The following is a 15,774-nucleotide window of genomic DNA, read 5'->3' as shown; positions in this document are numbered from 1 at the left end:
CGGGCGGGAAGCGTCTCTCCAGGGTCCCGGCCCGCGGCGCGGCCCGCGCGCATGCGCGCCCGGCTGGCAGGGAAGGCTGCGCAGGGCGCACGCGCGGTGCGGGCGGCGGGGCTGCCGGGAGCGCGCGGCGGGACAATTGAGCGCAGAGGCGGCGGCGGCGGGAGCGCAGGTACGGGAGCCGCGGGCGGGGCCTGGGAAACACCCTACAAATAATCTATCTCCAGCTCCCCTGCCGCGGGCAGGGACAGCTTTCACCAGGTCAGGTTGCTCAGAGCTTCATTCTGCCTGGCCTTCAGCGGTGGGGCATCCGCAACTTCTCTGGGCAACCTGTTCCAGCGCCTCACCATCCTCAGAGTGAAGAGTTTCTGCCTTACATCTAATGTAAACCCGCTCCCTCAGTTTGAAGCCATCCCCCCTTGTCCTATCGCTACGTGCTCTTGTAAAAGTTCATTACAGCTACTTCTGATCCGAAGCGGTTTTTCGGAATGTTGGTGTCGAAGGCGATGCAGGCGCTGCTGCAGTTCAGCTGGGTGAAAGCTGGCGCCGTGCCGCCTCTCTGTGGCTGCCCGCAGCCCCGCCGTGCCGTGCCGTGCCGTGCCGGGCCGTGCCGTGCCGTGCCGTGCCGTGCCGTGCCGTGCTGGCCGTGCCGTGCTGGCCGTGCCGTGCTGGCCGTGCCGTGCCGTGCCGTGCCGGGCCGTGCCGTGCCGTGCTGTGCTGTGCCGGCCGTGCCGTGCTGGCCGTGCCGTGCCGTGCCGTGCCGTGCCGTGCCGTGCCGTGCCGTGCCGGCCGTGCTGTGCCGGCCGTGCTGTGCTGGCCGTGCCGTGCCGTGCCGTGCCGTGCCGTGCCGTGCCGTGCCGTGCCGTGCCGTGCCGTGCCGTGCCGTGCCGGCCGTGCCGTGCTGGCCGTGCCGTGCCGTGCCGTGCCGTGCCGGGCTGTGCCGTGCCGTGCCGTGCCGTGCCGTGCCGTGCCGTGCCGTGCCGTGCCGTGCCGTGCCGGCCGTGCCGGGCCGTGCCGTGCCGTGCCGTGCTGTGCCGTGCCGCCTCCAGCCCCCCGCAGCAGCCTGCGAGCTCCGGGCTGCCTGTAGCAGAGCTCCGAGCACACCGCCTTGAGCTGCGCGTGTAAAATCTTCCAAGTTCTTTGTGCGTGTGTTTAATTTTCCGTGCGGCCACCAATGCACCCTTAAGGACCAAAGCAGCGAACCGAATTCAACGCGTGACAAAGCCGAGGGGCCGTGAGGCGGTTTGCGCTGTGGTTTCGTGCTGCGCTGGGTTTGCCAGGCACGGTTGCTGATAGCAGCTGGCAGCAGCGCTGCTTGCATTGCATGCAGCTGCTTCCCTGCAGCCAGACCGACAGGCAGGCGGGTGCAAGGTGCCCTGGTGTATCGGCCTGTCTCTGAGGAAAGGGCTTATTTGCATATTCTTAATTTAGTTGTAGTCTGGAGCTGTTCCTTGCCTCGCTGCGCTCACTCTGATTATATCTGAAAGACCTGGCATCAGTGGTTTGTTGTACGTCCCTGATGTTCTGTTCCTGTTGGGTAGTAGTGTAAAGGGACAAAATGTAAACGTTTTGGTTATTATATTTTTAACATATTTTTATTCTATTTTATGAAAGCTTGTATTTTAAAAGACGAATATGTATTTCTACATGCAGTGTTTAGTTTTAAAACCCACAAACCTGTAAGGGACTTCGTAATTGCAAGCAGGTAATACTGGTAACAGTGAAGTTACTGAGATAGCAAAAATAGTGTCTTCAAATGTCTTGGTAATTTTCAGATCTTATAATGAGTTTGTTTTTGTGGTTTTAGACCAAATGACAGTGCAATGGCCAAATAGTTTTAGGAATTAGAGCACTTTATTCATGGATATGTGCAATTTATGAATTGTGCAGCTTCTCTGTCCCACAGAACCTCACATGCAGGGGCAGGGTTGGTGTAGCACTGCAGCCATGCTATGCACAGTCCTCATGCAGAGCCCTGGCGTGTCCTGTGCTGTCTTCCCAAGTGCCACTGTGCAGTGTAGGGTTGGGTGGAGAGCTTGTTCAGATTGCCATGGCACCTGAAGCTGGCTCTGCTGAGCACTAGCACTTGCAGTCTGCTCTCCCTGAAGGTTCTGACACCTTTGCAGTGCTCACAGTGGCTTTTCAAGCCACAAATACTGTTATAACAACCAAGCTACTGCCTTATTGCATAGGGTTGCATTTGCTATCACTGTTGTCAGGTAAGCCTCACTTAAGTGAACTGCTGTAGACACAGGCTTCTTTCCTTGTGGAAAGCCACAGTGGAAGTGACAACAGCTGAGGTATTTTGCCCCTGAGATTTATGTCTTAGTAACAGCATCATATATGTGCTAATTGTGCAGACATGGGGAGAGAGCAGTACTCTTGCTGCCAGTCCCTGCATGTTTGCAAAGTGTTCTGGCAGTGCTCTGTCACTACTTCAGTGCAAACCTTGGAAGGGAGGGTGGTTGTGCCTCAGGAAGCCACTGGAGTGCAGAGTAGCACCAAAAAAGGTGCAGAAACTCACAGTCTGTTGCAGCAGGATGCAAACATGCTTTTGAGATGGTGCAGATGTTTGATTCTGCAATCTGTATTACGGTTTATTTTTAATGCAGTAGTTGGGGGATCATTTAAAATAAATGTGTGTAAATGGAGAAGAAAACCTGTAACTGTAGTGTATGTTGTGCTTGCCTTCTTCATTTTGGCTGCTGTCTCATTCTGTTGGAGTTTTCTTCTTTTGTTTGATTTCTGTCTACTACTTTGAAGCATTAAGATTATAACAAGTTTTTCTACTGGTTGCAAAATAAACTTTTTATATTAACATTGGCATATGTTTGTTTTTGTCCCAAGGCTGCTCAGGGGAATAATGGTCTTAAATTTTGAGGGAAAATCTATAATACATTCCTTCCACTGTTCAAGTGGAGCAATAATTTCCACTGTAATTCAGTGATAATTTTCTGCTGCATGTTAATCTTATTATGATGAACCTGAATGACCAATGGAATTGACTGTTTAATGCTAAATACTCATCCCAGGTATGAGACATACCTTCAAGATTCATTGTTCATTGTGCACTAATTCACTGTTCATTGTGCACTAATAATGGGCTTTTCAAAAGTATGTTTCCAGTGTATAGAATAGTAAGTTTTGCTTAAAATTGTTGTTCTTTTTATGGTCTAAGTTTGCTAAGTAGCCCTACACTGTGCATCTCCAGAGCATTTACTGCTATTGGGAACTGCATTAGTGGCTTTTTAAAGGAACATCAAGGTGTTCAGCTGCAGAATTTGCTGTTGTCAATCTTTCTTAGTACTTAAAGCATTGCAATGATACTACTTTTTATTAAATGTTATTGTGCTTGTGAATATTGTTATTTGAAGAGCTTGTATGCTCTTTTATATTTTGAAAAAGTGCTTTTGTTGTCATCTATGGATATATTTTTATATTTAAAGCCTATCCTGACTAGAGTTGTCTTTATCTGCTTCCTTCCTTCCTTCCTGTCCAGCCTGCAGAGCAGTACAGCTGAATATGAGGCGATCTGCAGCTCCAAGTCAAGTCCTAGGAAATGCTGGCAAAAAGCCAAGGTTCATACCACCAGGAAAATGTACTGCTGTTTGTCCCAAGAATGAAACTAAGGAGATGGACCAAGAAATTAAGTTAAAGGAGGTAAACTGAACAGTGCACTAACAAGTATTTGGTACAGTATTGTGATTAAAAGATAACATCTGAGCTCACCACAAACAATCTCTGCTTTAAAAAAATCTATTCAGAAAAAATTTTGACAGCTTTGCTGTCAGTACCTTTGACTTTGCTTCTCAGGTTAGGCTTCTCTTACTGTGGAGTGGTTGCAGAAAAATGTTTTTCAAAAAAATAAAATTAATCAGTATTGAGCCCAAATGCAATTCTCAAGTGTAAATGAGGTGGGGACTGCATCTTGGCATGGGCTTTATTGGATTTTTTTTTTTTTTGTAAAAGCAGTTAAAAAGCTAGGATACTTGTCATAAACTCTCAGTATGCTGAGTTGCAGTTCTGCTGCAAAGGGATTTTGTCTGAAACCTTTAATATTGACACACAAAAGCAGCACAATTTTTATTTATTTGTCTACAGAAGACTTGTATTAGATTAATAAACTATTTACACAAATGTTTGGTATTGTGTGCACACACGTGTTGTTGTGATGCATACAGTTTTGCAGAGATGTACAGATTTATATAACTATTTGATAATGACAATTAATATGTCTTGAAATGTCTTGTTGCTCTTTTCTCTATTTCTCTTCACCTGCATGCAGGAAATTCTATTGTGAACCAATTTCTCTTTTGCAGATAGATGAGAAAGAGGGAGGTGCTTCATTGCTACCTAAAATAAATATCCAGAATCAAAATGAAAATTGTACACAGTCTGTGGAGTCAACTGGAAAAGTAAAGACAAAAGCATGTTTCAGCATTGACAAGTGTAGCAAGGCAGAAAAGAAAACGCTAAATGTGCCCAAAACTGGTAAGATGCTCTTTCTTTTTTACTACCATGTATCATAACAGAATTTTAAAGCTTATGAATGATAGACTGCCTATACTAAACTTTTGTGAAGTACTATTGTAAGCGTTGTGCAGTGGTGGCATTATTTGGTGTTATACTGGATAGAGTGAAGGAAACAAGCATTAGACAAATTTTTTAATAAAAAAGGAAAGAACCACGCTGTTCTGGAAGCTAGTTGGTAGTGTTGGTATCCAGGTTTGTGTCTTCTAGAGGAGCCTTGTAGTCAATTCATTCTAATCTACAGTTGGTGCAATATAAGAATTGTAATACCTTAAATAGTGGGGAAGTTGTAATTTGGAGACCTTTCTGACCTCATGCAGAGAAAGCTAACCATTCTGAATGGATTCAGGTTTTTTTTCAGAATTAATGAGGTTTTCTTTAGTGTCTCCAGTGGACACTTAAGGTTTAAACCAACATTAGCCACAGAGCAGAACTGGCTTTGCTCATTTGTGGGTGTGCACTTCATCAGCTGTGCCCTGGTAATGAATGCCTCCAAAAAACCAGGATAGCACGCACTGCAAAGAAATTGAAGTGCCTGAACTATAGCAAGTGCACTTGGATGGACCTGAACAACATTGTGGGGTTGAATGCCTTCATTTCCCAGTATTGGTGTGCCCTGACCACAGATGCAGCACAGTTCTGTGTTGTGTGAATGCAAGTGTATGACCTCAGGAGCCAAGTACATCTCGAAAGCCTGGCACTTGAACTGGATTACTAACATTGATGGATGAAAATCGCTCCTTTTGGAGCCAGCTCAGGCATTTTAAACACCTGTCTTACAGTTATTTCACTGTTGTTTCTTTGTAATTAATTACACTGATAATGATGGTTTAAGGGCCATTTAATTAATAATGCTTTGTGCAGTGAGTGCAGTTTTAAAAGAGCATTTCAGGGCCTCTTATCACCTTGAATAATTGGAAGGCTTTAACAGTTGCATTTAATTTTGTTTGTTATAAGACCTCTTAAATCTGGAAGCCTCATTGAAGCAAAACTGATATAGCATCATGTCCCAAGGTCCAGCCAGTAGTGAGGCTGATTCCCAGAAGGAGATTATTCCCAATAATGCACACATATGTCCTATATACACAGACACATGACTGGTCACACAGGCCGACACGGATGTGGAACACAGCGCTCAGGCAAGCACAAGCAGTGCCCATGGACACATCCCTTCCCTTCTCTGACTGACAGGTGAAAGCCTGTTTGTGGAAAAACAAATGAATACCCATGTATTTATATGTAAATACACGTGCACACAGAGAATTTAGATCCCTCCAGTAACTGACCTTATGCACTCGGTCTGTTCAGTAGCTGCCTCCTTGATTTGTCAGACACCCCAGGTGTGGGCACGAGCCACAGAGGCCCACAGCTCCCAGTCCAGCTCCTGGTACACAGACCTGCAGTCCTAGGGTTACAAGAACGCTGTGGGTCCTGCCAGAACTTGTCTTAGCCACTTGGTCTACTTAGTGGTGGGCTCCTGGATTCAGTGATCTCCCAGTTGCCAAATGGGAATGTTTTACTCTGATAGGATGCTGCCACTGGCATGGTTTGTGACCCAGATTGTATGCATTCTGTTTGGCAGAGCTAATGTGGGGAAATTCAGCTTCCTTGTATGTCGTTGTCTTATGGCTTTCGTGTTTATCTGCTGCATGCTGAAACTTCCAGTTGATGCCTAGACTTCAAGAAAATTTTCAGTGTCTATGGGACATGTTGAGGGGTCATGCTTCCCTATAGGTACATCTGCAAAAATTTGTATCTGCTAGTTCTGCTTAGCAGTGCACTTAAGAGACAAATAGCTGATTTAATTCCAAAATGTGATAATAGAGACACGCCTTATTGGTATAATCAAATAAGAATTTATTGATTACAGCAAGCAAGGCATAAGCAAATCAGCGCTGGGCGGCAGGGGAGTCTGGCTCCGCCACTGCCGCAGCCACAGTGAGTTCCAGTCGGTTTTTATACTGTATCCTTTCCTGCCCACGTGTCCTTTAAGTTGTACTCTGCGTATGTGTTCTTCTGTTGCTAGGTGGTCGTATCCTGCCTCCTGGTGGTCTCTAGATGAAGGCCGGTAGTCTACCTCAGATTTCCTCTGGGCAACCCTTTCCTTATTTAGTACCGATGCTTGTCTCTCTGAAAGTTAAAAGTTGTTAGGCAAGCGCATTTTGGACAATGTGGGTTTTATCAAGTGCTGAAAGTCTGTTTCCTGTTATCTTACTTTAGTCCCGGGTTTTATCAAGAGCTGGAAGTGTTTCTTGTTATCTTACTTTAGTCCCGGGTTTTATCAAGTGCTGGAAGTCCGTTTCCTGTTACCTTACTTCAATCCCTTAGTGAACAAAACACGCCGTGTTCTGTCGCAAAAATAATCTGGGAAATCAGCAGTCATTCCAGCAAAAAAAGTTATGAAGTGGAAAAGATACTAAATGTTTTTTCCATATCATGAATTCTGGTTGCAGCTGGTATGGGTCCTCTGTGATGACTTTAGAAAATAACCAAAAAGTTGTGGACTGAAACTGGGTGAGCTGCTTCTGTTGATGTGCTGTTACCTTTCTGAACAAGGCATTTTGTGCCAAAGCCATTTCTGTGCATGCAGAATGGGGCTGACCCTGCAAGCCTTTGAAAAGCTGTCATGAAATGTGGTATAAAAGAAGGAAGTCTAATGTCAATGTTAGTTATTTTCTTCAGGTTCACTAGTGATGAGAGCACTGTAGTGAGAAAAAAACCTGTATTGAGTCTTCTTAAATTTTAAGTAATTTTTTAATAACTCAGATTTTCCAAGACAGTTTCTGCCCTTTATGTCACTTTTTTCTGCTATTCATTACAGCTAGTGTAGTAATTACATTGATTATGTAAATCATAACCTTCTTTGTAGTGTGAAATTAAATTGTTTTGTCAAAGCTGGCTTTGGTATGAAATTCAGAAGTAATAGAAACCAGTTGTAAAAGCCAGTCAGTTGTGGGTTTTTATTATTATTAATATTGTAATGGAATTATGTTTGACTGTCAGTCTCTGGAGCCTCATACTCTGTTAAAGGGGCATTAAAATAATTTTAAGATTGAAAAAGTCTGTGTGTACGCATTATTTTGGTCTCCATATCATTTAGTGCAGATGATAAACAGTTTGATAGTTATGTATCACACTCAAAGCTGCCGTGTTTGGGTTTCCAGTGCAGCAGTGGAATGTGTAAATAAATACCCTAGGTTCCATTGAAATTCTTTTGAAACACCTGTGAACCATTGGACAACTGCACTGTTCATAGACCTAATCTATCTGAAACCCAGCCCTGAAAATGCTGTGCATTCTTTAAAAAAAACCCAAAAACCACAAACTAAAAAAAACCCAATAAAACTCAGTTATCTGACACACGGTGTCCATTTCTTGGAGCAGACAAGTAAGGATTTTATTAGATGGAATCAATCTTAAAATTATAGCATATCTGGCTTAAAAAATATTTGTTTTTCTAAGCAACTTTAAAAAAAAAAACTTTTCACTAAAATGTCATTAATGAAAGTGAAATGCAAGGGACTCTGAAATTCTGTTAGATGAGGTATTTCCGGAGACATTTAACAGGTTTGTAGCAACAGTTGAATGAAACCTACATATGTGTTGTAATTTTAGGAGTGTTTGAACTGTAAGATTTTGAACATTTTCCTTGGGCAGTTCACGACATGTGATTCTAAGTTGTGAATGCTGGAAGACAATGTTACATGTTTCTTTGTAGGAAAATGAACTTTACTACTCCTTTAAGAACTGATATTTACCTCTTTATAAGAGGAATGAACATGGAAATCTCTTTGGTACCTTTGTTTTGTATTCAGAATATAATACTTGTTCACACAATGGATCTTTGGGAGGGAGGTGATTTATTTGACATTGGCATTAATACTTTTTCTCACATGCCTTCAAAGAATTCAGCTAAGTGTGCACGCTCTTTAAAAATGAAAATTACTTAAACATTCCTAAACTGTTTACCAGTAACTGCAAACAAAACCATTGATGTGTTTGGAAGGATATTGTTGTATATTCTCAAGTGCTCGGTTTCTACTTGTCCTCATGGCATTCTGAGTTTCTATTAGCAATAACAAGAAAATACAAATAATTTGCATTTGAAGAAACAATGGACAGGCAGATCTCTAAACTATACTTATTATCTCCTCAGTGTTGCTAGCGAGCAGGATTGGCAAGAACTGAGGTTTTTACTCACGTTGCCTTCAATTTAAGGATTTAACATATATTTATTTTATTTGTATAAAGCAAACATAATTTATGTTTATTATCTGAGTTTACAGCTTACTTTCTGTTGCTACTTTAATCTAGAAGAACGTTGCTGTGTTTTGCCCTTTGGGCTTACTGTGTTGTGTGTGGAAGTGAACAGCTCTTTCACCTGAACGCTCAGACGCAGCATTCCGGTGAGACTGAGATTCCATTGTTTGAACCGGATGTAGGTGAACAGAAAGCATGGATAAGGAGTTTCATTCTGTTACAGCTCACCACCTGTTTGGTTGGTTTTTGGTTCAAGAGTACCTTGTTTTTCATCTATCACTAACATCTGCTAATGCATCTTCCAAGAGGAATGTTGCCAGAAGTCATGGTCAGATACTATCTTTGAGCTAACAGCGAGGACAAATTGCAACTGTATTTCTTAATGGGGTTAATGTGCTCACCTCATGTCTCTAAATAGATGTTTCTGAATGTCTTTTCATGATAATATCAACTGTGCTTATTATTTGCATACAGTTTTGAATATATTTTCTCTATCTTCTCTGAAATGTTAATGTTTACTGACTACATTTGTCTGTAAGGTTTGGATGCTTTGCATACTTAAGCTTAATTTTTCATAATGTACTCCCTTCAGCTTTCTAGAACATTATCACAGGTCTGTCTGATACCTCTTATCACTTGATATGGATAAAGTCCTTTTAACCAATTAATGTGAGTATTTAGATAAAATCCACTGTTAATTTATGACAGTAGAAATCAATTACCTGTCACTTTTAATCAGAGGATTAAAAAAAATTATTTTCAGGACTTTCATATTGTCCAGTTTCCATCTAACTGCCTACTTACTGTTTCTAGTGAGAGAACTAAAAATATTTGTGCCTGGCATCTCATAATGAAACAGATCATTCCTAGAATTACTTTGATATCTGCAAAAGTACAAATATTAATTTAATTTCTGTTGTACTTCACAGATGAACTAGAAAAGATATTTCAGTCAGTCTGTTTTAGTGGTGGAGCTGCATGTGTAGCTGCAGTTCTGTGGGTCCTTTAAAAGTTTTATAAACAGCTGGTAAAGCGATTAAATCTTTGAGTAAAAGATACTCCATAATCATCTGTAGCTCTTAATAATTACCAAGCATATCTTAGAACAGATAGGGTGTGACTGGATGTCTGAGTGTAAGTAATTTATTACTGCATTGTTTGCAAGTAATATTTTACAAGTCTGTAAATTTTGTTGTATTTTCTTATTCAAAATAGTAACAAATTACTTTGATATACTTTATGATTCAAAATATTCTCCTTCTCCCTGCAACGTTCTAGAAGAATAGTTTATAATGGTGAACATACAAATTTATAGACAAGTTTATTCTCGATTCAGGATAGTTTCTTTGCTGTTTAGGTGTCATCTGTGCTTGTTTGATCAGTCCATCTCAAGAGATGGGGACTGGTTGATAAAACTGGACTGATGTAAATTCATTGTCCGTATCTGATTGGGTGCTGGTTCCAGAAGTGTTCATTTATACATCAGTCACAGTGGGTCTTGTGTTTTCTGCTCTGTAGCTTTGGGATTCTTTGACATCTCCTCAAGACAACACCTTTTACTGGGTGCTCTTCCTTGGGGTGTGAAATGATGTCTTCTACTCCACTGCTGTCTTAAGGCCTTCCCTGGTGTTTCCCCAGCTGATTGTGCACACTCGGTGTTCCCTGGGCTGTTGTCAGGTTCCTAACTGTGTTCATTCATCTTGAATTTGGGATGGCCACCAGCTGAGTGCTGAGCTACACAGTGCTAGTAGAATTAGCAGCCAAGAGTGAGATGGAAAGAAGGAACTTTACAGCAGCTTCACCACCAAAGGCAACGTCTCATATAATGTTCAGCAACTACAGCTGAAAAGAAAAACTGCTTTCCTGGATGGGGTATTCATCTGCAATGCTGCTGTAAAACAAATCCAGACTTGCATAATTCTAGTGGGATATTTCCACAGTTAATTTATAATTTGGTATGATCATATCTTGCTGTCATATGAATAACTAGGTTTTATGCAATTATAGATGATATAACCAGGATATTCACACATTGGAGAAAAGAGCAGTGAATTGGCAGAGAAATGTGCTTTTCATTTGCCCCAGTTAAATGTGCTTTGCATTTGAGCTAATGAAGATAATGAACGAGAAGGGAAGGAAACCAGAAATCAGAAAGGTATTACATGATCAGAGAATAAAGGAAAAGAATTATATTAGATGTAAGATATTCAACATTTTACAAGGAAATTGGAGGGATTGAAATGAAAGTTTCACAGTAGTAACTTGTCTCTTAAATGGAACTGTGCTTCTTTACAATGAAAAATATAAATTTTCAAATTCTTTACTTTTGAGGGTTATTGAAGAAAGCTGTGCTCCATGTAAAGATGATAATCTCTCATGCATTTTTAAAAAAAGGCAGTAAGTTATTGAAAGTAAAAATGTATAAACAAACAAGCAGAAGGACTTAAATAGTCATGCAGAAAGAGACGTCTACTTGGAAACTGCAGATATAAAGCAAACACCCCTTTCCAAAGGCTGGCTAGGGATATGTTGGGAAATGAACTTACTATCCCAATATATTTATTACAATTTAGCTCCCTAGAGTTGCATGCAAGCACACAGCATATAGTCTGCAATATACAGGAAAAGAAATTATCTAATACTGTAACTTTAAAAAGGAGGCACTTGGAAAATACTCTGCATAGAGATTATCTTAAAGAATTCAGGTTTATCAGTAATAATTCTTTCTATTCCCTCATCCATTCTGAGGGGAGCTGTACACATAGTTTCTTTCTTCATACTTATTTTTTGATTTTCAAAATCTGTTACCAGGCTATACCAATGTAAGATGGGCAAAAGAGAAATGCATGGCTATTTGCACTTTCTCACATCTTTATTTTCCTTTCTCTCACCCTTTGTAAAGTTCTGGTTTGGAGTGTGGGGAGTTGGTATATTCCCAGCACTCCTGTCTCCAGCAGAAACGAAGGTGGACTTAAGAGAAGATGAAGGAATGCAGCTATCAGGTGGAGGGACAAGAAATGCCTTACTGAAGGGAACTGGGAGGGTTTTTTTGAGCAGTCATGAGTATTATGACAGACTAGGCCTGAATGCCTTCAGAGCTAGTTGCCAAATCTTTCTGTGGCTGTGCTCATTGTCTGGATCCCCTTTGTTGCCATGTCAGTCTAACTAGAGTTCAGTCCCAGCTTTTGGCTTTGGGCCTTAAGTTTTCCTTCCAACAGAAGCTTTGTCACAATGACTTTCCTTGAGCCAACAAGATAATGATAAGATGGTTATCTCACTGTCTTCAAAACATCAACTAAGCAAGATTAGAAGAATGGAGAAAGCTGTTTCTCTGTCAAATGCAGGGAATAGTGCCCAGGGTAGTATTTTCAGGATAGTATGTAAAAGCATAATCTCCAAAATTTTAATCTCTCTATGAACAAAACAGGAAACTTGCAGAAACTTGGCTCCTCTTACACTATTTCTTTTCCTTTTCATCTTGCTAGTGAAGAAATGAGAATTTAGGGAAAATATCCTGGGAAAATCATACTTTCAAACCTTTCTATATTTCTCAGCTGCTTCTGATTAGTCATCAAAAAGCTTGTTGGAAGAGAGGCTCAGAGAAGGTATAAGCATGTATTAGGAATGGGTGTATTTCTTAATTTGTAAGTAATGGGGCTCTAGCTTTTCTATTTTTAAGGACACAACTTATAAAGTGAAGAGCTAATTCATGGAGCTGTACAGTCACACAATATTATAGAGTCCTGTGGCTTTAAGCCAAACAGTTTTGAAGGATGGTTACAGATCTGAATGTGTGGGTCTTGGAATGTCACACTGAGATGAAGATAGATTCTTTAAAATTTGGCATGGAGGACATTTTAATTGGCTAATTCGTATATTCCCCATTTCAGTGGACTAAATGTTGAGAGAATACATTAGCAGAGGGGACAGAATTGTATTTGTCTTTTATGCTTGGAATTTTAGCTGGTAAGAGCTCTGAAGGAGGCTGGAACCCGTGTTCTTGCAGCAGTTTCAAGAACTGTTAGAGGTTGGAAGTTAATACATGCTAGATGCTGATCACAAAAATAGATGCAGGACAAAGAAAAGAGGTAAAGCTTTGCCTTATTTGTCTCACATCCCATGCAGGACAGAGGTTTAGAAATAATTGTGCAGGAGAAAGGAAAGGAGTGCTGAGAGGTCCAGGTACATCAAAGATAGGAACAATAAAATGTAAACTGATGGTCAAAGTGCTGATGAAGATGAGAAAAAAAATTCAAGTGACATGAGAAAGCCATTTGAAACACAAATGACCTAAAAGTATTATTTCTAAAGGGTCTGTTGCAAATGTATTGAAGCACTATAACTTCCAGGTAAACTTATATTACAACTTTTGGTTCACAAAACTTTTGTCATCTTCAGCCCTTTCCTTATTGATTAATGCCTGCAGCCCTTACCTTTAGACACTGCTCATAAAACAACTGTCCTTGTGAGAAACCTTCTGAGTTGAAAGTTTTCTTACCCACCCTTTGCTGAGCAGGCTCTTAAAGACAGGCAGATCGAATGACTTGGCACAGTCTTGCTGTCGTGTCAGTAGAGAGAACTATATGATGACCTAATGGAAGTTTTGCAGCCCTTACTACCTATAGACACTCTCATCTTATGCAGCTGCCAAATTCATTTGCAAGGGTAAGCAACTGCCTTGATACTTGCCAAATGTTTCCACTGCCATAATAGCCCAGTATATTCAGTGATGTGTAACATACCCCATCCTAGCTGCTGAATCTTTCTACATTTTTTTGTAAGCACAGGCGTGCCAGGGTTCCATTTTAGCTTTGCAATCATCCTCTTCTTCTCAAGGATTTTCAGGCTCCTAGGTGATTGCAAATGCTAACCCCAGGTCTCTGCAGAGCTGGTTTGCTTGCGTGTTACTAAATAGGAACAGAAGTCCTTCAGACTTATCCTGGGGCTACCACTTTGTGAGCAGAGCACCTTCACAGGGCTTAGCAATCTGGTGATTTGTATTTTTTGCACTAGAAGGTCCCAGCCTGAATCACTTAAACTGGTGTCATTCCTTTCAACATTCATGTTTGTTCTCTGTTCCAAATAGGATCTTTCAAGACATGTTCTTTCTTAGGGCATCCTCAGTTTTCTCAAATGTCTTTTCCCCTCTGTCTCATGTACCTTAGAGTGATTCTTTTTTTAAATCTGTCATGGAGAGATCCTTCCTCACTTCTGTGTGACAAAAGATCCTCCCTCTCCCTCCAAAATTCTCCCCTCATTTAAGACATTCTCCTTTTCAGGATGTTCTGTCTTATAAAGTGTCTAAATTTACATGGGCCACTTGATGCAGTTAGCGGCTGTGATACAAACCTATCACTTGTAAAATTTGTGGCCATTGAGCTTTTCCAGCAATCCTTAGTGATTTGGCTACTTTAATTCCTGACTGTATTATAGCTGTGATTCATTCCTCTCAGTAGTTCTCCAGGATGCACTGTTTGTATCATTTTCTGGCTTTAATTCTAGACTTTTTCATAGCAAAACCAGGAGGTATAGAAGGTAGTGAACTGATGGAAGGGGTGCATGTATGTATATTTCCTTCAGTGGTGAGCAGAATTTCTCTCCTGCTACCTGTGGTTTGCTGTCAGTTGTGGTAATACAAGTCTTTAGGAATATGGTTTGCAATTCACCCTACAATGATCCAAATAGAGTCTGAAGAAGCTTTTTCAGTATATTTCTTTCTGTGAGTTTCTGTGGCATACTGGATTAGGGAACTGCTGGTGATTAAAACTAACCCAGCTCAGAAAAAAATGATTAATATGAGTTGTCCAGATTTGTGAGTGCTGGGGCAGGAACATGACACGGTTGGGGGGAGGCAGAAATGACTGTTTTGACAATGTACCACATCTATGTTGACTTAAACCAATTATTAAATTCATATTAAATTCTTATGCTTGCAAAATAAATAGATTATTCTGTAGCTAGATCATCTTGCTGAACTGGCTGTGCACTGTGTTGCATAAATGCAAGTGTTGGTGGAAGGTGTAGGATGAAAGGTGGATTGTGGCAACATTTTTGGTTTTTGTAATTGTCTTGGAGCTACACCTACTGTTTCAGCTCGAAGATGTCTATATGTATCATTAATATCCAGGCTTTTCACATTCTGTGATTTCTTATCCAAGCACTGATATAACCTTAGGCTGGTGAGCAGAACTATTTTAAAAGGGGGGGAAAAGAAAAGAAGGAAAAAAATCTTGGTTGGCAGCCAGCTGCATTTTTTACAATGGTTATTTTACGCTCATGCAGAACAATATGCAATTCAGGCATTTCATCAGGCTTTTGCTCAGAAGAAAACTTTATAGCAGTATTTTGCTATAATTACATTAGTGTGGAAACTTAGTCTCTCTAGCAACATTATGCACTAAGGTAATAAAGTAATACAAGTTTAGAGAAGTCTAATATTGGGAATTGCTGCATCTGGTAGCCCATTACAGAGGAGATTGCTGCAGCTCCTCGTGGCCAGGACCACAAGGATGTATCTTTAAGAGGCACATGTACACATGTGTACATTCTGTGTATATACAGACAGAATCAAAAAGTTCAGCACTCACACAAATACAAGCAGCTTCAATGGCCTCATCCTTTCCATTCACTGGCTGACTGTGAAGAAAGCTTGTTTGTGGCAAATGCTTATGTACACAACATGGATCCTCCAGCAAGTGGCCTTAAATTCTTTCTCTGCTCAGTTACTGGTGCCTGGATCCCCTGGTCTCCCAGCTGCTGCACAAACACGCATTGGGTCTCTGGAAGCTGGTCTGACCTGGCCCCAGGTGTGCTGGTGTCCCTCTGGTAGCCAAATCTCAGACCTTCTGGTCTCTGCAGTATCTGGCCCAGGCTCATGGTTGCTCTGCTCCCAAGCCTTCTGCATGGCTGGTGTGGCTTGGAGTTTGCCCGAGGTCACGCACTGGCACAGCTATCCAGGCCGTGTGCCTGCGCTCCGGCCTCTGCCTT

General features: G+C 41.4%; 1 protein-coding gene across 4 annotated transcripts in view; it reads left to right on the top strand.

Moving 5' to 3' along the window:
- The first annotated feature begins 125 nt into the window (after positions 1 to 125).
- The window catches only part of RAD54B (RAD54 homolog B), a 63,444-nt gene continuing 47,795 nt past the window's right edge, over positions 126 to 15,774 (top strand). For 2 of the 4 annotated variants that reach the window (XM_064391769.1, XM_064391748.1), the window contains exons 1-3: positions 131 to 169; positions 3,497 to 3,657; positions 4,317 to 4,488. In XM_064391769.1, the coding sequence (XP_064247839.1) occupies positions 3,520 to 3,657; positions 4,317 to 4,488 (310 nt within the window). In that variant the 5' untranslated portion in view covers positions 131 to 169; positions 3,497 to 3,519. Of the gene's footprint in view, positions 382 to 3,496; positions 3,658 to 4,316; positions 4,489 to 15,774 lie in introns of all 4 variants that reach the window. The other 2 variants (XM_064391756.1, XM_064391762.1) reach the window with 2 other exon arrangements.

This window comes from Passer domesticus, chromosome 1, assembly GCF_036417665.1.
Source record: "Passer domesticus isolate bPasDom1 chromosome 1, bPasDom1.hap1, whole genome shotgun sequence".
Lineage (NCBI taxonomy): Eukaryota > Metazoa > Chordata > Aves > Passeriformes > Passeridae > Passer > Passer domesticus.
Note: the sequence above shows the minus strand (reverse complement) of the source record. Positions and strands in the feature narration are given on the sequence as shown.